The following is a 22,423-nucleotide window of genomic DNA, read 5'->3' on the forward strand; positions in this document are numbered from 1 at the left end:
AAGCTTTTGGACAAGTGACTGCTATTAATCCATCTGTACGTTTAGAGCTCCGTATTTATTTGTTCCTACAAGCCGTCTGCCATCCATTACAGAGTCATTTCCTTTTGGCCACTTTATCAATTGTGAGGTTCATCTTTCCCAGAGATTCCTGGCTGTTGCTTAGATTATATACAGTATATCAGCCAAAGCCACAAAGAAGACGAGCCAGAGTGTGTGTGTGTGTGTGTGTTCTTGTGTGTATTGACTAAGTACATGTATATTTGGCTGCTTCGGAGTGCACATGTGCACACAAACATAATAAAACCCAGAGATGAGGTGACGGGGAGGGGAGGGGGTATGTTGGAGGGGGGTGCAAGGTGATTATATGTGTGTGTTTTGAGAGATGGATGAACGGAGTAAAGATTGCACTCATCTGTCGTGGTACAGTGCTCCCATCAGGTCTAATGAGTGTGCCGGGGTGACCTCAGTCTCGTAGGTTCACAGGCCTGATTAAACATCGTCTCAGACTCGGCTCAGGGGATGTCGAGCAGACCAGCACCGGCTCCCCGCTCTCCTCTTTCTCCCCTCTTTGCTCCCCTCTGTCGTCCTAATGGCTCCTTCTGATCTAACCCCATTTATCTCCATCACCCCCTCCTCCCCAACACCCCCACCGCTACCCCTCACACACACATACGCGTCAGTCTTCCAGTGATACTCCCTTTGTTTGACTGTCATCTGTCTTTATTAAAATGCGGTCCCTTGCCTTGTACACGTGTATTTGCAGTTATATATACGTCTGATGTGTTTTCTTTCACTGTCATCAGTCCTTATGCCTGCTGATTTGCCATCACTGTGTAAATGCGTCTGTGCTACCCCACCTTCACATTTTCTTCGACACCCACCGTATGTTTATTCAGACCTAGTAAGCCATAATGAGGTTGAGGTTGAGGGATGATGATTAACTGCAAGAGGATTCAGAAACTAGCGTAACTCATGATAAGAGCACTTTCTCCGGTGTGTTTGATTTATTTGCCTGTAAGGTGTGGAATATCGGCTGTTCTTGTGAGCTGGAGGCCATGTGGGGTCATGAGTCGGAGACATGCAGTTAAGACGCAGTCAGCCAGCGCGTTTTAATCTTTCTCTCTTCACTTTGATCTCGGTAACTTCAGTCGAAAGCTTGCTCAAGTCATCACCAAGACATTTTAAAGGGTTGCAATTAGAGCCAAATAGCCCACCATTTATCAAGCTCCTTTCATGTCCACCATTTTATTTTATGAAAGCAATCGATTGTCTCTGTTGCATCGAGGCGCAGCCTAACCTCTGCTTGTGCTACGAGGTGATGAGCTGCAGCCAGGCCTTTTACTCCAACAGTGAGTGAGAGAAAGAGAGGGAGTCGTAGGTGGTTGGAGCTCCGTGACCGACACTTTCACATTTACACAAGACTTATCAAACAGTTTGATCTGGTGAATAAATAAATAAATAAATATAGCAGCTAGTCAAAATGCCAGGGGCGTTTGTGCTTTCAGGGTGGGACTCAGCAGGTTGAAGGAAGGGTGAAGAAGAGAGAGACAAAACCAGACAGAGGTCAACAGAAGGAGAGAGAAGGACAGACAAAGAGATGAGAGTAAGGGAGTAAACAAAGCCAGACAGTGCTACAGTTGCATATTGTTTATTTTTCAGCAATTTTTTTTTTTTTTTTTTTTTTTTACATCACTGCTCTAGAGAAGTGCTCAGCTCGCTTGCAGACAGACGGCGGGGAAAGACATGTGGCCGACACAGACTTAAAGAGAAAGGGAGGCTGCACACACACGTGCACACACCCTCATGCACACACACACACACACACACACACACATACACACACACGCACACACACACACACACACACACATTCACATAGACGACTGGGATTTGTTTCACAGCAAAACCTTTGTAGAAATGATAATAAAATAAGCACCTTTTGTTAATATTTAAATCCTCAAACTATGAAATTAAATGAACTTTTTTTCCCCATAAAATATGCATGGATTTTTTTAATAGAATGCATGCATATTTTATGTAAAAAGTTCATTTATTTTAAGCCTTTTGAGTCTGTTTTAAACAGCCTTTATGCATATTTAACCTATCTGGTATGTTTTGTTTGACATAGCATTTAATATACTCCTAACCTATAAGAGCAAAATGTTGACCAGTGTATATTTTCTATCAATATGTTAAGTTAATATATTTAGGTGTTTTGTAATTTGAAAAATTATAATATTTAATCCATCAAAAATGTTTTATGACCCTGTATATTCAATGCTTTCCATAACAAAATCCATCTACTAATTGAAACTATAATTTTAAGGTTATGTTTAGGCACCGTGGGAACAGGAAATGGGAAAAACAGCATATTTGTTAATATTCCAACAATAACATTTTCAGTTACGGAGGTTATTTTCCATCAAATACTTTTCATTCTCAAGTATTTATATCCAAACTTTAATAAACCTTTCACCTTAACATCCCGTTAATTGCTTTGAATTGTGATGTCTTAGTGTCAGTTTCAATGAATCTGTTGAACCTACTTATTTCAGTTAAGTACCTGTATGCCCTGTCAAAGAAATTACTGTAGATTTTTCTACAAAATACGACTAAATTACAACAGCACATACATTCTTCTGACAAACATAATGACTGCATTGATTACGTTACTAGGCAATGCCTCATGTGAGTGAATGAAACACTACATTTTTATCACCAGCAGAGTTGGAAGAGGCAATTAGTTGGATGGATGGAGGGCATAAAGAGTGCAGGACTTTGACACCAATGACAGAATGCTGCATTCAGAGTCCAGTAAGTGGTTAGGTTTAGACAACAGAGGCTCATTGAATAAGCTTATGTAAATATTGTATTCTGTTCAAGTTTTTTTTAAAGTGCTGTAACATTTTGCATGGATGGAATAACATAGGTGCATAAAAAGGGTCAACGAAGCTGCAATCATAATGAGTGGATATCGTAGAAAAAAGGAAAAAGACACAAATATGTTAATTAATTTCCCTATTATGCTGCATTTAGATGTATGTGTGTGTGTGCGTGTGTGATATCTTGAAGACAGATTTGTTATTAACCTATTAAAGCATGCATTAAAGCATTAATTAGAGGAATACATATATCTACATGCATGCACAAATGTACACAGACACAGCATATTACCTCATATCTACATAATATGCAGTTCCACACACACACACACACACACACACACACACACACACACACACACACACGGAAGCAGAACAGAGCTCCAGCAGTGCGGGGCAGGAGAGGAGGCTGCAGGGCCCTGACCACATAATCATCTCCTAGAGAGTGATCATCAAGGCCTCCAACATCACTGCACAAATACACCAACCCTGGACCCCCTGGCATGAAGAGAGGGAGGAGGGGTGAAGACAAAGAGTGTTTACTGGAAAAAAGGGAGGGTGAGAGAAAATAAAAAGAGAGAAGAAAGGAGGGGGCAGAAAAAGGAAATTAAAAAGCAAAAAAGCAGAAAGAAGAAGGCAAGATGGGGTTTGTGTTTACGGGGGGGGGGGGGGATAGAAAATTAAAAAGACAGAAAAGAGGTGCAGAAATATATAAAGAAAGGGTAAAAAAGAGAAGGAAAATTGCACAGGGGTTAGGGTGACAGAAATGGAGCAAGGAGAAAGAAAATTAGGAACAAAGAGAAAGAGATATAGACCTTTTTGGAAGGTGGCAGAGGGGAAGGCAGCAGGAGAAAGGAAAAGGGCAACATGAGGGTCGGCAAAAGAAAAAAGAAAACAGCAAGAAAGAAAACAGTACGAAAGACACATTAAGAAAGACAGAGGAAGGAAAGCATTGGAGGTGAAAAAAGGGCTGTGTTGACAGGAAAGGACCAAAGAGGTGAGAAAAACACAAAGCAAGAATTGATGAACAGCAAAGGGGAACGAGGGAGAGGTGGGAAAGACATACGGGTCAGACCATGACAACTCAGAGTTCAAAACTTTGCTTTTGTAGAAAAAAAAAAAAGTGAAAACTTGTATTACATTTGTGTTCCGGACAAAATATTCATCAATATATCATTTTATAATTTCGTATTTTGATAAAGTTACTTGTGACATGATAAATCAGTAGTGTTAAGAAATAATAAAGTAAAGCCTGTAGTATTCAACAAACTGTGACAACTTATACATTTTATGAATCCAATGAAAAACAGGCTTTATAGGTAACATTGAAATATGTATAGAAAACAGAAGTACAAATTCCCACTTCGACATATTTACATTTCATCTTACTGCATCTTTCAAATAAAAAGTTTTTAAGGAATTCAAATCATTCTTCATTTGAAAATACAGAATGAAAAGATTCATCTTTTTAGTACAGTAGCAATATTTTTGCAAGATCTGTGGCATTGTGACATTTTTATACCCAGGACCAAATATCTTCTCGACATGAATAGAACAATATTAGTGCTTCACAGAATTAAAAATTCAACTGCAAAAAAGGAAACACAAGTGGAAGAATTTTTTTTTTTTTTTTCCAGAATTCAACATTCCTTTTTCAGGTAATGGATTGCTTAACAGAATCAAAAGCTATTTCTGAATATGTGGTGCAAATTGGCTTTTTATTGGATGTTCAGAACAAATTTCAACTCCATCCAGTCAAAAATATTCATTTAGTGTGACTGAGAGTACTCCCATTAATGATGAAATTTACCTCTGAGGGCCAAATGTCACAACTAAATTCAGAACCAAGTACAGCTTTAGGATTTTGCAAGGTCTCATGAATTTAATGATTTTTTTTGGTTTTGTTTTGTTTTTAAAGAAAATCCATGTCATAAACTGAGAGGTCCAAGGTGAGCTGATATGGATTGACCCATATAAATAGAGATCCAGAAATAAGAGTGTGTTTCTGTATTCCATGCATGAATGTACAGCAGCGTTGCCCTGGAAACGCCAGCTGCTTGGATTATGAGCTGATTAGTTGCCCTCCTCTATGAAGACCCCCAACCCGGCTGCCTCCACTCGACAGGATGTGTGCATGCTACCTGGGACACGGTCTGATGAACAATCACACGCACACACACACACACACACACACACACACACACACACACACACACACACACACACACACACACACACACACACACTCTCCTACACACCCACCCGTACACATGCAATAAACCCAGCCTTTAGACTTGCTTGCCCATTGTATTCAATGTAGCCAATACCTTTCAGCGTCAACATCTCAATCTGTGGCTCTGCTGGACTCTTCCTCTCTGTCTGTCTGTGTGGGTGACGTGGCAGGGTGCTAATCTTGGCCCTTATCTGTGCCTGCAGCTCTGCTCACATTCCCTTCTCCACCATAACCTTATCTGCCATCACTGTCAATCACAGCAGATCAGGCTACCTGCAGCTGAGTCCACCGGACCCCCTTCCTCTCCCTCAACCCTGACAACCAGCCTCCCTTATATGTCTTTTACAAACCTCTGTATCTTACCTCAACGCATGTTTGAAGATACTTGTAAGATGCTGCATCCCCTGGCACGCAAGTGAGTGCTCAAATTATAGAACCTTTGTCAGATAACAAATACGGATCCGGTGAGATTACCTATTCCTCTGTCTTTCTCGATGACATTTTTCGCTTTACAGTTTTGTGCTTTTGATAATACTATTCCTTTGTGACAACCTGATAATATGACATTTGTATCCTGACTTAACTTTACCCCCACTGCGTGATTCGGAGAAGTTAGAGAGTTGGCTGAATGTATAGATGTGAAACAGGAGTAGTTCAGGGACATATGTTAAAAAAAAAAAAAAAAAAAAGAGAGAGAATCACAAGATCTTACACAGAACCACACAAGGCTCTTAAAAGGTTTGAGATTGAGTTTTTGTTCTGGTTTTACCACCTTATAAACCCACCTAAAAATCAACATCATTTTACATGTACGCTATATTTAGAATATTTTTGCCACTTTTTCTTGCTGTCACTCAGTTTTTTGCCCACGGGGGAACTGAAGCCCTGAAGTGCTCTTAAACCTACCAAATGCCTGTGCTATTATACATTATTTCAGATTCATACAACACACAAACTGATTAAGGGAGCAATTATATGAGGTAAAATCAATGTTCTCGTGTTAGTTGACTGGTTCTGAATAGAACAATAAAACATCTTCAATTTGACTTGTAAAAAAACAAATGAGGTTTGGCAGAAAGATGGACAGATGGACTGAAGACCTTTGAATAGTGACGTTAACATTCATTGATTTTATTCTGTAATGCTAAAACAGCATTAAAAGTACAACTCTGTGTCATGATATGGTGGGATGGCTCACAAAAGCCATTAAAGGTACATTTTCCACAATATGCACATTTTTACATGTTCATTGATTTTTTTATGTGGATTTTCACCAGTATAGATTAATTTCATTATTGCATCATATGATTCTGTTTATGGCTAAAAAGCATGTTTTAGTGTTTAGTATCAATTTAACAGATCAGGTCTCAGTAAATGGTAAAACAAACGTGAAATTTAATATTTATCCTATTTTTTCCTCAACACAGTGGAGTCAAAGCTCAGTCAGAATATGTGACTTTTTCAGTCTACACTCTCCTCCCTTCTGCTATTTGTGTGTTACCGTTTTCAAGGTCCATTAACTACGTCAAAGACCAGTAACCTTGGAGGTAAAAAATACATGATGCAGTTGGCAAGTTTTGATAAAATCGTATGTCTTTTTGAGTGGCGTTTTGGAGGGATTTAGTCATTTTAATAGCATGGTTTGCTTCTCCAACAAAACAAATTCCCCTTGACACTATTTTTGCAAAAGCACTGTTGCTGCATTTTGCACTTAGTGACTGCACTTAATGTTTTTTTTCCCCCTTTTCCAAAATGATAGAAGATGGTGGCAGGCCATCCCCAGTGCTGGCACAACACTAACAAAGTGTGAAGATATGGTCTGGATGTGCACGACTAAAGCAGGTTAGCAATCATTACTAATAGTATGTGTATTGAAAGACTGCTGGGGAAAATACTTTAACTGTCACTTTTACACTTCAATATAGAAATAAGGCCAATAATAAGAAGTATGTTAAACTTGACCAGTTACAAGTAAATACCCAGCAAAGTGTCAAACAAATATAGGCAATTTGCTGTAATCAGTCAGTGCCAGTGACCTCCCACATATGATAAGGCTTGAAATCCACCCCACTAAACACTGTGCAGACATCCCACATTAACATAACCACCCACTAATCAGAAGCTCTAATCCACAGTGCTGGCATTTTTGGTTCACAGGGCTCATCGTGAGGGCAGCTGCACCACAAGTACAACAAAAAGAGAGAGAAAAAAAAAAGCATAAATCCCTTTTGGGCAGGTTTAATATTTTTAGGTGAGGGCACTTTTATGTGGGGGCAGGTGTGCTCCGGCTCCCTAATGCTGAAGTAATTGTAGATAATGGAGTTTTAAGGACAGCTGCTGATGCGGGTTTAAGTAGGATTTGGGTAGAGATTTATGGTGGAGGGAAAATGGGCGGACGGGTAGAAAAGTTGAAGAGGTGTGAGCGCCTGGGAGTGCAGTAGGAGGTGGGAAAGGAGATGTAGAGGTGAGGAAAGAGGGGTGTCTGCCTTGGCTTATTCCAGAAAAGGTGAGAAGCAAAAAACGAGGGAAAAAAAAAGATATGACTTTATCATCTTGCAGAGAAAGCCTTGGGATTAAGAGAGTAAAAAAAAAAAAAAAATAAAATTAACTCATCCATAGTTTAGTGTGAAACGAGGGCCCGTCTGGCCCGGTGCTTCTGGAGAAAAGGGGGTTATAGAGGGCACAAGCTGGATGACTAATTGGGGAGGATACGAAATGAGGCTTGACTCAATCTACACCCTTGAATCAACTCTGCCCTACAGTATGCATCAAATGGGCTCCCTAAGTGGTGCTTTTCCATTGATTATACCCTTTCAATGTTACGCTCCAGCTCCTTGTTGGAGAAATTTGACAGAAAAAAAAAAGAAAGAGAGAGAGAGATCTAAAGGGGGCAGTTGAAATAACGGTCAATACTTAGCAGGGGCAAACCAGAAAAGTAGGAAAGCAGAAAGGGAGAGAGAGTAATATCATATAAACAGATAGTCATGAAAGCGATTTGAGGGAAACAGAGAGAGAGGACAAGGTGTGTAAAAAGTGCGTTTGGCTCGCTGTAAAGGCAGCGATGCATGGTACCTCGCCTGGCATGGCACTCACACTTTATGAGGTGTGGAGGGGCCGTCTCCCTTGCCTTTCTGTCCATTTTAATGATACAGTTTAAAAGGAAAAACTGGATCTTCAGTCATCACCAAGGACTCCACTCCTTTTGCTCTACACGCACACCCAGACAGACAGTTATAAATATATACACACTGGCTTAAAGCTGCAACCCTGCACATACATCAGCATGATTTTACAAAAACTGAGCTTGACCAGAGAGGTTTAATTTCTCGTCTGTCATGTTTTTATAAGCAGCCGAGTCCTTGGCTTCAAGCAGGGTGGTTTTAACTTACCAGTAAAACTATTTAAATATTAAAATTTCACTAAATAACTTACCGTAACTGCGGGCAGAGGTTAGGATAAGTTATTTCTGAAAGGGAAGACAGTTGTCATCTTATCACCAAGGCTTTGAGTTTGAACAATATCGTGTGAAAATATGTTGGATTCATTTCACTTGTAGCACACTGAATAAATGGTTGTGAGAATGTTTTGCTCACATTCCAATACACAGAAATACCTCATACCTGCACACACACATACACAAACACATACAAGCAGATGTTGTATATGATCATAGGCCAGAGAGCGACAGCAAGAAAGCCAAGAGGTGAAATTAGCTGTCAGAGCTGTGAAGTCTCCTCAGATCTGCCCCATGCGCCCGGCCACTGTACAGACAGAGAAGAAGGTTTTTACTCACACCCCTCACCTATCACTGTAACCTCTCTGAGGAGAACACACCGCAGTAATGCAATATTGATCTGACAATGTGGGCTGTGTGTGTGTATGTGTGTGTGTCTGCACAGTGGTGTGTAAGTTCAGAATGCAGGGTGTGCACCAGCCTTTTATACAAGTGACTGAGCCGTGCGGACTTTGTTAATGTGTGTTGCATTGTTTGTGTGTCTGTGATGTGCAGTGTGTGGTAGGAAGGTGGCTATGAGAGTGAAGCATTAATAGGCGAGAGGTGAGGTGTTAGCCTTGGTGCTATTTCTGACACCTCACTGTCAGAGGCTTCCTCTGCGATGGCAGACCTGACTGAAGAGAACCCTGGCTGGGCCTGTGCACCCAATTTCAACTTTTCCTTCCTTGTATTGATGACATCTTATCTCCCATGTTGATTCTGCCCAACCCAGCTGCCAAAAAAAGTTTCCATTTTAGGTTTCTGCAAACCACAGATACACATATTTGTACATTTCTGAACCTGCATTTGTCAACACCCACAATGTTACAGCATTTTAACCAATCTAGTAACCAAAACTTTTTGCCTTTCCCTCCGTGGGCAGGAGGTGATTGGGGTGGATGGTGGGTGGATGTACAAAGTCCAGGTGGAAATCTACCAGTGACACATCCTGGCTCCTGCAGATTTTGGTTCAGGCAATAAAACTGGTTTGGTCATGGTTAGAATAAGGTTGTGGTCTGATTAAAATTTTAGTTAATACATTGTACGTCTTTTTTTTTTTTTTTGTCTCATCTTTGCAGATTTTTTTGCAAACAAAAGCATGGCATCGTTCCCAATCCTAACCAAGAGCTGTCACCGTGGAAATACAACAATAAAAATAATTCAATAAATATGGATGCAATTTCTGCCTGAATCTGACAATAACAATTCCTAACTAGGTGCACATGAACACAATGTCTGAGAGACACAGTTGAGAAGCACTATGAGTGATTAAAATACTGTTGTACACATGCAGAGAAATGTTGATATGAAAAGTATTTTTAGTTCAGAAACATTAAAATCAATTGTATCCATGGTTTGCAGAAAAATGCTATAACAACTCTTTATTCTGCTATGAGTTGTTCATCCTGATTATGAAAAGAAATGTTACAAGAATATCCGTAATTACAGGTAGAATTGCTCCCAATGTACAGTTCCTGAAGTAGTTAGAAAAATGAAATCTTAAATTGAACAGAATAAAACAACAGGCTCGATCCTTGATGTGCATAGATTAGCACAGTCCTATTTATTAAAATGTGTTTGTCAAACCTGCAGGGCCATTAAAGTATCTACCACACAGTTTTTGCAGCACTGTCCATTACTGTAACAAAGCAGTATAGCTAACTCAGCAATATGCGTCTTATTTTTTGTTTGTTTTTTTGTTTCTCTGACTTATATGTCAATAGTGAACCAAGGCATGAAATCAAAAAAGAAACAGTGTGTGGCTGATAAAGCAACTGCAATGAAAACGGTCCATCCAGATTAATTTAAATTGTCATCTCTACTCTGTGACCTTTAGAAATAAGGAGAAAAGAAAACAAGATTAGATTCAGCTTCTGTATTTTCATATGGTGCTTGATCTGACTTTTGTTCATTACCTGATAAAACCAAATGGAAGGAAGGAAGGAACGCGAGATAGAGAGAGAGAGGAAAAGAAGGAGGGAAGGAAGGAAGGGGGGAGGGAAGGAAGCAGGGAGGGAAGGAAGGAGGGAAGGAGGGAAGGAAGGATTGCAAGCACATACTATTATTATCTATCTATCATCTTCACAGAATTGTCTAATTATCATAATCTCTGAGGTTCATTACTCAATATTACTAATGGGTGAGCAATCATCTTGTGTTTCGGTTTTTGTTTTTGTCAGTCATTGCTTTATAGCTACGTTCAGACTGCAGGTGAATGTGGCCAAAATCTGATTTTTTTGCTGATATGTGGCCTGTATTCGATCTGTTAAAGACAGTTTTAATAGTACAAATTAAATTTTTCCACTTTCAGATGTGGTCCTAAATCCGATACATATCTAATATTTTGCAATGCGACTTCAGTCTGAACAGCCAGGCTGCATTTATCTGCCCTATACTTCATTGAAATGCGACAAATGTCACAATTCTGTGTCCCAGGAGTGTTACTTCTGTAAACACAGTGCATACCTGCATGGTCACGTATAACGTCAGGACCTCTTGTACCCATGTGGGTCCCTTCAGGGTCACATTCAGTTCATACTGAAAACTGATAGAAGTCGCATTTAATGTGTGATATGAACTAGCACACAAAAAAAATAATACAAATTGTGACTTAAGACCTGCTGTCTGAACATAGACTGTTACTTTAAGAGACATAAAATGTGGTCTTACTTTGTCCTTGCAGTCACTGTGAATACATGAGACTAGAGATAAGAAAGAAAGAAAGAAAGAAAGAAAGAAAGAAAGAAAGAAAGAGGGATTTCTTTTTTTAACAAACATTAAAAAGTCATTTATTATGTTATTTCAATGTGCTGACATTTATCAAATACCGGTTAATTTAAAAATGCAGCAAATTTCAGAACAGAGCTCTTCTCTGTAACACAACTGTTGTTTTACTCGCCTTCATAAAACTAGAACTCCAACTAGCTTTGTGTTCATCTTCCACAGAAAGAAAGAAACAAGCGCAAATTGCAAATGGGGTTATAATTGTCTTACTTATAATTCACCAGTTAATTTAATTAAAATTAATGCAAGAATAAAGTGATGTAACACAACGCATTTATGTGATTTAATTATTCTAAACTTTCAATATGTAGTGTGTAACATCAGCGACTCATTTATGATTGACCGGCAAGTACCACTTTACTAAGAGGACTTGATGGCGTTATGGTGCTTACAGTTACAGACTGTAGCCATTCCAGTGCAAAGTGAATTGAATGAATTTATTCTATGTTATTGTAGCAAAACAAAACCGAGAACTTTTGAGTTAAAAAGAGGAATAAGTATAAACAACACAACAGGAGAACAGTGACCTTCATGTGTAAGCACAGAACAATAATACTTAGTAAAAGTCAAACTCATCTGCATTGTTTCAGCTCTTAATGGCAATTTTACAAAGAACATTTTATTACACTAAAGACACTACATGTACAATAACCAAGAGGAGAAGAGCCTTGAATGACTCTGCACGAATGCCCTCACTTGAAGCCTAAAATTTAAACCGGTTTGTTCTAGTAAAAGAATAAAATAAAAGCACTCACATGCATATCACATAAACATAAAATGCAGACACACGCTCCATGACACACAAATACTATAGTACATAAACTGACTCATAGGAGCTGAGAAGCAGCAGTTACTCCCAGTGCAATAAAACAGGCAGACTAACTAATGGAACCACCCACACACCAAACATACTTTTTTATCACACACCACCTTCACAAACAAATGCACGCACGCATGCACAAACTCTTTTAGTCCCAGCCCACTCATTGTTCGTTAGCTGCTTCGTCGTGCGGTTGTTTTTTGTGTTGCTACTGTGACACAGTTCGGCTGCAGCTCACTTTATCTGCTGAGAAGGCACCACCAAAAATACTTCACTTAACAAACTCTTCTGATTACAGTTTGACTTTCTCGCCGTCTACTCCTCTCCCTTCTGTCTTTAATCAGCATGTAAACAAGCGCAAGGTCATTTTCTTTCTTAAACGAAATGGGCGAGATAAGAGAAGCGTGGCGTAGTTAATCCTTTGGACACGCTGATGGAGGAGTTTGTCCTGGTGATGCTCGAGTGTTAATTATGCAAGAGTGCATCTCCTCTCGTGCTCCCTGTCATGGTGACTCATCACTTTATCTCTTTTCTCGTTTGTTCCCTTTTAGTTTTTCTTTGGTTTTCTCTTTCTTCCCGTCTCTGTCCTCTTCCCCAAATGTCAGATATTCAATCACACATTCGTCATGAATCCTGCAAGATCACTGCGAGGTTTTTTGTATGTATGTCACTATACGTGTGAACTGTTCTGAAAGCCTTTCAAATCAACACTGCATTGTTTCCATTTATACGAAGTGAAGAACTGTTCAATACCCGTTGCTGCTGGAGTGATTTTCTGAACTTGACACCATCATGTTTTCTTTATGCCATGTCTTGGCTTTGAACAAACACATATAGACTGTCTGGATGTCTTTGCTGATTTCCAGGATGACTTGTGAACAACACAGCTGTCTGTTAAACAAAAGACAGCACCACCAACTGAATGTGGGATTTCAACACCTGCTCCTACCCAGACATCATGTTATCCAAAATCAGATGTCGTTGAAATATTGCAAAATTTAAGAAGTAGGCAAACACTTTGATTTCCTCCAAATTTAATTGGCCTAATCTAAAGCATTTTAATTATCTCTAGATAAAAATGCAGCCCTCAAATACTCTTTTTTTGTTTGTTTGTTTGTTTTTGATTTTTCTTTCCTCCAGTTGTTATTGCCAAACAGCCTGATCTTGATGCAATAGGAACTTTGATGTTTAATTGGTTTCGGAAATGTCATATTCCACTACGCAGTATAACTAAGAGACAGTGATACAGCCCGTGCAAAAGACTAAAAGCATCATTCTTTGAGGTATGACAGCGCACAGGCCTCATTTCCATCCTTCTCCACTATTTGTCAGCCTTCTCCTCTTTCCCAGTGAAGCAGCAATGTTAACAATGCTGTCCCCACATTTACCAGTTCTGCCTCATTACAGCTAAAGAAGTGGATAAATTAGCGCAGGAGAGCATGCATACGGGAGTCCGACTCCACCTGTCAGCGAGGGAAAGATAGCAAATGTGTCGACAGGGAGGAAGGGCCTGAAGGACCTGCTCGGATTGCAAGCACATACTAAACATCATCTTCACAGAATCGTCTAATAATTATCATCATCTCTGAGGTTCATAACTCAATATCAGTGATGGGTTTCCAATTATACTCTGTTCAGGTTGTTCTTTTTGTCGATCAGTGCTTTATGTTACTTAAGGACCCATAAAATCTGGTCTTATTTTGTCCTTGTAATCATTTTGAATGCATGACTTTCACCCACAAATATATGTTTGAACTATATCAAGTGGTAGAATGAAAAATTTGTAGTATTAGGTTTATTTTGCAAAGATGCTATCTATAACTGAAACTTTATACATAGATCTATATTTCAATATATTGAGAGGCAGTGATTTTTCACCCTAAAAAACTTTGACACCAGCCTGTTATATTGTGTTGCAGTATATGCTCAAGATCAAGAGGACAAATAGGCCAGGTTGTTGTGGTCCTCTTCTGCCCTGCAGCCTTTAAAAAGTACTATCTTCCCTGCTCATCTGTCCAGTGCCTCTGGCCTCCCATCTTTATGGGCTAGTTATGGGCGCTCTCACAACCAACTATGTTTGTGCCCTGTCCACACTGGCCAGTAAAAAAGCCAAGCATTCTACGATGTCCACCCGCCTGTCTGTCAGGATTAACATTTTGCACTCTCCAAGGTTGAAAATCCCATCAGATGGAACGAAATTAATTTTTGCACAATATTCAGGGCCACCAGCCACATAATAGGAGACACTACCGAGTGCATCCCTCGATTGTGATTCCATTCACTCCCTAATCGGCACGATGGCTTTGCACGGTGCAGCAGCGTAGTAAATGCTTTCATCCCAAGGGGATAAGAAAAACAATGGCCCTTTTTAATTTCTTTTCTAAAGCGAGCAGCAGAAAGAAAATGATATAGACGTAATTGATGATGAGGAGAGCAAGGGGAGCCTTCGCAGAGGTCTCACGTCCAGTGCCCGTGCCTTTTTTTTTTCTTCATAATAGCAGCCGCTCAGGGGCACTGGAGGTTGACAAATCTGGCACGGAGGACAAATTGATCGGCAACAGAACGCAATTTGTCCCTTAAAAGAATGGGTAAAGGCCCTGTGTGGCCTGTGTTATTAGTTTAAACTGTATGTCTGTCCTGGAGTGGACTCACTGGTTAGGGGCGTCGTTCTGATAACACAGCATGATGCTGCAAAACACAACTCTCACCTGGAATCCTCTTCACAAAGATACTACAAGTAAATGTGTCTGTTACCACCTTTTTAACTGTATTTGAATAAAGAAAGAGGTTTAGGCATGTTATTCCAAATGGACATTTTCATATCTGATTATTTTTTAGTTGTACTTTACGTCTTTGATTGCCCCATAAGTTCTTCTGAATAGTAAAATGAAAATCATAAGTCGCTTTTTATTTATGCTTGTTAGTTTTTGTTTTTCTCACAGTTTATTTTAAGTCTCTATGATTTTTTAGGCTGTTCAGATGACACAAAAAAAGAGCTGGCTAGTTGTTCTCAGCATACACTGAGACAAAGACATATGGCAGGTCTGCAGTTGTATCTGTGGTGTGATGTAAGAGGAAAGTGTCAAGAACATGAAGTCACTGGTCCATGTGAGTGTGTATGGTGACATATACAGGTATTGCACAATCTCCCCCTGACCCATTTCTGTGTGTCACATGATGACATCTCTTCTCTGCACTTTTTATGCAAACAGGAAGACAAAATATGTAAAGCTTAAAGCAAAAATGTAACAAAGCTTTCAAATTTGAGAAGGAAAAGCTTCATACATGAGTCTTAACTTTATCTCTTGTAGCATCTTCGCTATTGCAGTTTCCTGCTTCTTCAATACAGAGGTCAGATGTTGCTGGTGGTCTTAGTTAGTTAACCTAGAAATGTGGATCCATCCCATAGAAAACTCTATTTAATTCTATGAAGGTGTGAAGTTGCATTAGCACTCAACACTCAGCATGTTCCACAGAGAAAGTGTGGAATAAAATAGTGGTAGAGGTATGAAAATGCAGGGTAGAAGACAGTAATGGAGGGTAGGATGAGAGGACAAGACAATGAGAGACAAAGAGAAGCTAGATCTTTTTTCCTAGAAAATTTTAATTGGCTTTTGGGCTTCAGTTGCACCCAATTAGCATGCTTGTTACATGTGAACACCAAGAGCTAATTGGCCTGAGAAGAGGAGAAAGTGCCACTGCCCCTGAAAGGAGGGCGAAGAATTCATTTGAAGATTGCCGACTCCAATAGCAGCATTTTAGGAGACAGCTTGACAAACAGATATGGTACCAATTCCGGAGCTGGAACTGCAAATTACTGTTTAGATTTTGTCTTTGGCTTTGTTGACAGCTGGTGGTACAAACACAGAAAATATAATGACTACCATAAAGTTTAAGCAATCAAAGAAATCAGTTTGATCAGTAGTACTTTTCAACAGCTTACCTGTACTTATACAAACTATTGTGATGTACAAAGAAAAATCTTGTCTCGTGGTTTTCGTCTACTACTTTGTTCAGGTGTAGGAAAAAACTCAGGAGGAAATCATTCACAGGTGTGACCTAACCTGTCCACGTACAGTACCATGCTGCCCTACATTAGGGAATATGCTGAATGCGCACGTAAACACAACAGCACTACGGGCTCGCAAGGGCAAGAGGCAGAATCTCTGATTACATTTACTTTACAAACTGTAGCAGCAGGATCTGATGCACAGGACATCAAGAGCTCATTATGCTCTTTACATGTAATTAATCAAACAATGTAAACAAAGCTCGCTTCAGCCACAACAGACAGAGCCAGATTCCCTGGTGGCATCTGTAATGCTTTACACACAGTACAAGATTTAGTAAATACAAGAATGTGAATTATGGTACATTTAAGATTCACAGTCAATCTGGAGATGATTTAGGAGTGGTGGCGTCCTGCTGAGAGCACATACACAAATATCTGTGCCTCCTCTCTGTCTCACTGTTAAGTCTATATTCTAAGGCAGTGTGCCAATATGCAAATATCCACGCTGCTGGAAGTGAAGCAAATACCTAGAGATCACAGCAGAGTAGAGAGTCAAGTAGACCTATTGTTAACAATGAAAAATGTAAAAATAACTTTGCTTTCATTAGTATTTCTTGGAATTTTCCGAAAGTTTAAAGGTAATCATCGATGCCTGTGTTACATTGTTGCTGGCTGTTGCTCATTTGACCTAAATGTGTGTGCAAACATGATTTATTCATACAAATCTGTTAGTGTTTTGCATTCAGTGTTACAACATGCAACTGTTAAATCGTAAGTCATATTTTTGGCCAAATTGTGATATCTGCATAACTTTAATCTCCTAACACTGCTACTTTATTTTATACGAGGAGGCTAACGAAATAATACTTACTTTTGGGTGGCTGTGAAGAGTCAACAGAAACTACACATCTGCACAGCACAATCAATTGTTATGCTATAGCAGCCACAGTAACACACACACACACACACACACATACACACAGAGTCGATTAGTAGATTATTCTACTCCTGTTCATGCACAAATGGTGTCTAATCAAGAGACAATAGGAGCATCAAGCCTCCTGTTGTCAAACCCGAATGAACTTCCTGTTTCCTCGTGTTAGTTAAGTCACCTAAGTGTATTCTTTCAGCTGTACCCAACCATCAGCTCCAGCCTGTTAAGATGAAAAGAGACAGAATTTTCTGTTTGCAGGCAATAGACACCTGTTCTTTGCCCACTGTGAACAATGCTTTTCTCTCATTGTTCAACTATTGTAGGTGTCTCCCTGTCTCTGCTTAGCTTCAAACAAACCCAAATGTAGCAGACAGACGACCAAAATGAATACATGAGAATTCAGTAAAAGGGACATGATTCATCGCATCTTTCTTTCTGGCAGAGACAGTGGTGTAGACACAACTTTCCTTTAGACAGATGCTAAAAGGAGTTTTAAAACAGGATGTAGCAACAAAACCCTGTGTTTGTTGGTGCAGACCAAATCTCACTGAGCTACACATTCATATATGTTCACAATATTATGGTTTTATTTAACCCATAAAGACCCAGTGCTACATTTGTGGCAGTTCCCAAATTATTTTTTTCTTTATATTTAACCATTTTTAGGTGATTTATCACCATTTATGATAGTATTACCCTCTATGTTTTGCATTTTTTAGTGTAAATCATGTATTTTCCATTGTTTGATTCACTGACCATGTAGACATTCATAAAAACTGAGAGCAAAGTCAAGTGTTTATACATCAAAATAGAGAAAAACTGAAGAAAAAGTGACTTTTTCAACAAAATGTATCAACTGAATGTAAAATCAAGTGTGTCCATCCATTGTCATTGATCCAATTCCATGGATTTTACTGGTGAATCAATGTTGTAGAAGATGACTGTGTTTCCACAGTAACTACAGAGCCTCTGAATGTCCAAATGGGTCATATCTGATGACCATGAAAAGATGATAAACTGTATTTTACACCAATTATTTACATGTATTGATAGGATTAGTGGATCAACAGGTATTAAACAGTTTACATCAGTAGATGGTTCTGGTTGCCGGTGACTGTTTGGGTCTCTATGGGTTAAACCACATGGCTTATGCTGCATTTATTAATAAATAAATGCATTAATTAATAAATTCTTTGGGAGCTCACAGGTTGTGCAGACCTTCATTTAGTTTTTTCATCAGATTTTTCTGGGATCCTGCACACCTCTCATTTTCTGGATGTATGTGTTGATCACCTCTCTTTATGCTGCATTTACACCTGGCAACTATGGCAAGAAAAGGCAACTTTATTTATATACACAAAAGCAATTCCATGTTCTTTACATACATAAATGAAAGGAACATCTATCTATATCTATATTAAATCTATCTATTAAAACTAAAAGAATATACAGGCCTCCAGCATTACATACCAATAAGAATTAATTAAGACTTACAGAATGATAAGAAAATAGATATAGAGCACATCAAAGAGTTTTCACCCTGGATTTAGGGATGTCTGCATTTGGAGCAAACCTAAGCTCAACTGGCATTTTGTTCCAGTTTTTTTGCAGTGAAATGATTCTGTCTCTGCATTTTAACATTTAACACAAAAGACTTGAAAATGCTGCTGATCCTGTTTTTGTCTGGACACTCCAGGGTTGTGTTGTAACATCGACAGACTTTTAGAAAAGATAAGGCAGATGGTCACATTTCCTGTCTGATTGGGTCTTATCAGTCACTACTTATCCTTCTGAGATTCATCCCCTTTCACATGACTCTCTCTGAAAGAAAACATGTTTCCACAAATACAAGTTGTTAATTTGGATACTGAATTCCAGGTGATTGTGCCTTTTCTGGCTCTGTTTTGCTCTTAAATTCTGATCTTATTACTGATCTTAAATACTGATAGATTTTTTTTTTTTTTTTGTGACAGTTCCTGCTCCTCTTTCTGTGTGATATGTGCTTCAGATAAGCGAGGATGACAGAGATGATTTGTGAGACTTTTCCTAAATGTCGATGAGCATTTGGATATGAAATAATTGTTTTTTTAATTGTTAGTAATTGCATGATTTTAGCCTCATACTCCACATTTCTCTATTATGTTAATGTTCTTTTGTTGGATCTTTTCAAGTAATACCAACAGCCGTATGCTCTTTAAAAAAAAAAAAAGAAATCTATAGATATCACTATAGAGCCCACAAATTTGAATATTGTGTCTTGTAACAGAAAGGGTTGGTATTTTTTAAATGCCAGATGTCTCATTGGAACAAAATTTGCATTTAGGCTGCCTGACAGTCACAGAGCCACAACCAGACTGCACAATCATGCCGGTAACACTGTGTGGAGGAAGTACACTGAAATGGCAGCATTATACGACAGAGCATCTCAAACCATCAGGCCATGACAATGACAATGAGGCTTGTCCAGAAGTGTCACCTCTCAGAGTTTTTGTTTGTGTCTCTCTCTCACACATACTTTGGGCTCTCTCTTCCTCTCTGTCTCATATACACATCAGCGCCCACACACACATGCACACAAACACAGGAAGACAGAACATCTTTATTAGCCCTCTGTATGCAGGCTGTGCTCAGCCCAAGATTGCAGTACTGACCCCTCGCTGTGAGCCGTACAGGGGAAATGTTTACCCAAACCCCACAGAACATGCCATTAACCTCTTTCTAGACAGAAGACAAACAAGAATGTCCCTCCATGAGGGCAATAAAGACAGGAACACCTATCTAGGACCATCATGACAATCATCTCATTATGAAGCTGCAGGAGGCAGTAACGACCCAGGGAGCCCTGTCTCTGAGGGACATTTTCACTGCAGTATGCCGGAGTGCCTAACACTTAGTGAAGTACCTATGATATGCAGTGAAGTGCAAACAACTCATTAACCCAACGGTGAGGAACAATATAAAGCCCCCAGTTCCATCAGCCACCTCAGCCCACACATCTGAAGCCATTCCCAATCATCACTTCTCACCTACTTCCTGTCTCTTCCTACCTAGCTCCTGTGTCTTCACACCTCTCCGGCTCCCCAGAGATTTAGACTGATATCCTTAGGTTCTGATTAAAGTCCCAACCTGGAAGGGTGTCTTGGTATGTGGTAAAAGGGATGGAGGGAAGGGGGAGTAGTAAAGGCTTTGGGATTGGAGCTTCTCTTTCTTATGGGCCCGTGGGTGTAATTCAATCACACCTCGATAATTCCCCTGATGCGAGAGTCGAATCCCCTTCACACACATCGAGTGCAGATAGACAGCACAGGCTCAGGCTCATCCCAGATTGAGGGTCTCCTCCTGGGTGGGCTTAAGAACCCACTACTGGGTACATTTTACCTGTGTCATTTGAAGAGGCCATTATTTTAATTGAAAAAGGTACCGATGGCCGAAGGCAAAAACGATAGAAGACGGGGGGAAAACAGGGGAGAGAATTAAAAGAAAAACACCAGATGGTGATATACATGGTAAAAATGATTGTTTATACTTACTGTTTGATTATATGTGATAATGAGAGTGGGATTCCTCAAGGCAATTAGTGTCTGCGGCAGCCATATTGTGAGAGGACAGGGGAAGGACGACACGGGCTGTTATGAAGGGGCGCTTATCAAATATCTCCGCCGGGGTGATTAGTGTAATAAGACACTGCAAGGTGAGATAGGCCACTCACACTCTTTTAGTATGTCTGTGTGTGTGTAGTTAAGAAAGTGAGAAAGTGTGTCTGACTGCGCAACAAAACCACGTAGAGAGAGAGTCAAAGTATGAGACTCTTCCGTATGTTTCCATATCTGTATGTTTTCTGAATGAGTGTCTTAATGCATTTCATGTTCCCATATGCCTCCTCGTGTATGTTTGAGTGTGATGTTATTCCTATGTTAATACAGGCTCCGATGCCAGGCTGGATGCCCCAGGGGCTTTAGCCTGTGACAGAGGGCAGATTGGGGGCACTTACCCCTGGCAGAGTCTTCTGTTCATGGAGGGCGCTCTGGGCCTTCAGTGCAGACTCTCTGGCACAGTATGTAAGAAAGGCACATCCTACAGAATCAGGGAGACAGAAGAAAGAGAACAGCGTCACAACTACAGACCACCATTAATAATAAAATGAAAAAAAAAAAGGACTTACAGTGACAGAGAATTTATGATCATTTTTAAAACGTGTACATTATAGGTGTGTGATGCTTTTTGGGGTGCTTAGTAGTCTCGAGAGACCACAGAAAATCTAAGAACTATAAAGTGAAATTTATGTCATTATGATGATCTTGGGATTTCAACATTTAGTACCCATCTAGTAGAATGCCTAAAATTTAAAACGCTATAAAATGCAGACCCATACAGCCGATTAGGAAAAAAAAAAAAAAAGGATAAACCAGACCTCCACAATCATTTTTATGTAAACTCATCTAGACTGCATAAAATACTGTGATTTCATTTGACTGGTGATTGAAAAACAGACCTGGATTTTCACTGGATTGGAGCGCTCCAAACTCTAACATGTTGCATTGGAAATGTATGATGTGAAGCCAGCACCTCTTGTTTGATGTGTGTTTGAAGTGAAGATTAAGTTGACTTCTCTCAAAAACACACACACACACACACACACACACACACACACACACACACACACACACACAAATGAACAGCTCCAAATAGGCCCAAAGATGTAGGTTTTCACTGAAGTATTTCCAATCTATCACAGTCATAACATAGGTCTCACGAAGTTGTACAAGTTATTGCCAAAAGCATATATTAAACACAACTCATAACTATTAATATCTTTACACTCTGATAGATTAAAAAGCATGAGAAATAAGGTTAATGTACTTATGTTTTGTTTTTGTTTTTTTTATGTAACGTCATTCATCCAAATGAATTTGGCCACATTTAACTATTACCTAGTTGTTAATCACCATATATTATAATATTACTTTTTGCATTTTTTCAGTGAAAATCAGGTATTTTCTATATTTAATGCACTGATCATGTGGATATTTATAAAGACTCAGGGTAAATTTAAAAGGTATTGTATCAAAACACAGAAAACTGAAGAAAACATTACTTTTTGGCAAAATACATCATTAATTCTACCTAAAATCAAGTTTTTCCAACCACTGTTTTTGTCAAACAACATGAGACTGCAAAAGCCACAATGATGTTTCCATGTTCACTACAGAGACTATGGATGCATCTAAAAAATACATCTGATGCTGCTGAAAAACTGACAAACAG

At 39.3% G+C, this 22,423-nt stretch overlaps 1 protein-coding gene across 7 annotated transcripts in view; it reads right to left on the minus strand.

Moving 5' to 3' along the window:
* Positions 1 to 22,423, minus strand: part of celf6 (CUGBP Elav-like family member 6) — a 140,547-nt gene that overhangs the window by 111,092 nt on the left and 7,032 nt on the right. For all 7 annotated transcript variants that reach the window (XR_003934251.1, XR_003934249.1, XR_003934250.1 and 4 more), the window contains exon 2: positions 21,150 to 21,232. Coding sequence is in view for 1 of the 7 variants with exons in the window: in XM_030123845.1 (XP_029979705.1) it covers positions 21,150 to 21,232 (83 nt within the window). In the remaining 6 variants the exon portion in view is untranslated. The remainder of the gene's footprint in view (positions 1 to 21,149; positions 21,233 to 22,423) is intronic.

This window comes from Sphaeramia orbicularis, chromosome 3 (genome assembly GCF_902148855.1).
Source record: "Sphaeramia orbicularis chromosome 3, fSphaOr1.1, whole genome shotgun sequence".
Taxonomy (NCBI): Eukaryota; Metazoa; Chordata; class Actinopteri; order Kurtiformes; family Apogonidae; genus Sphaeramia; species Sphaeramia orbicularis.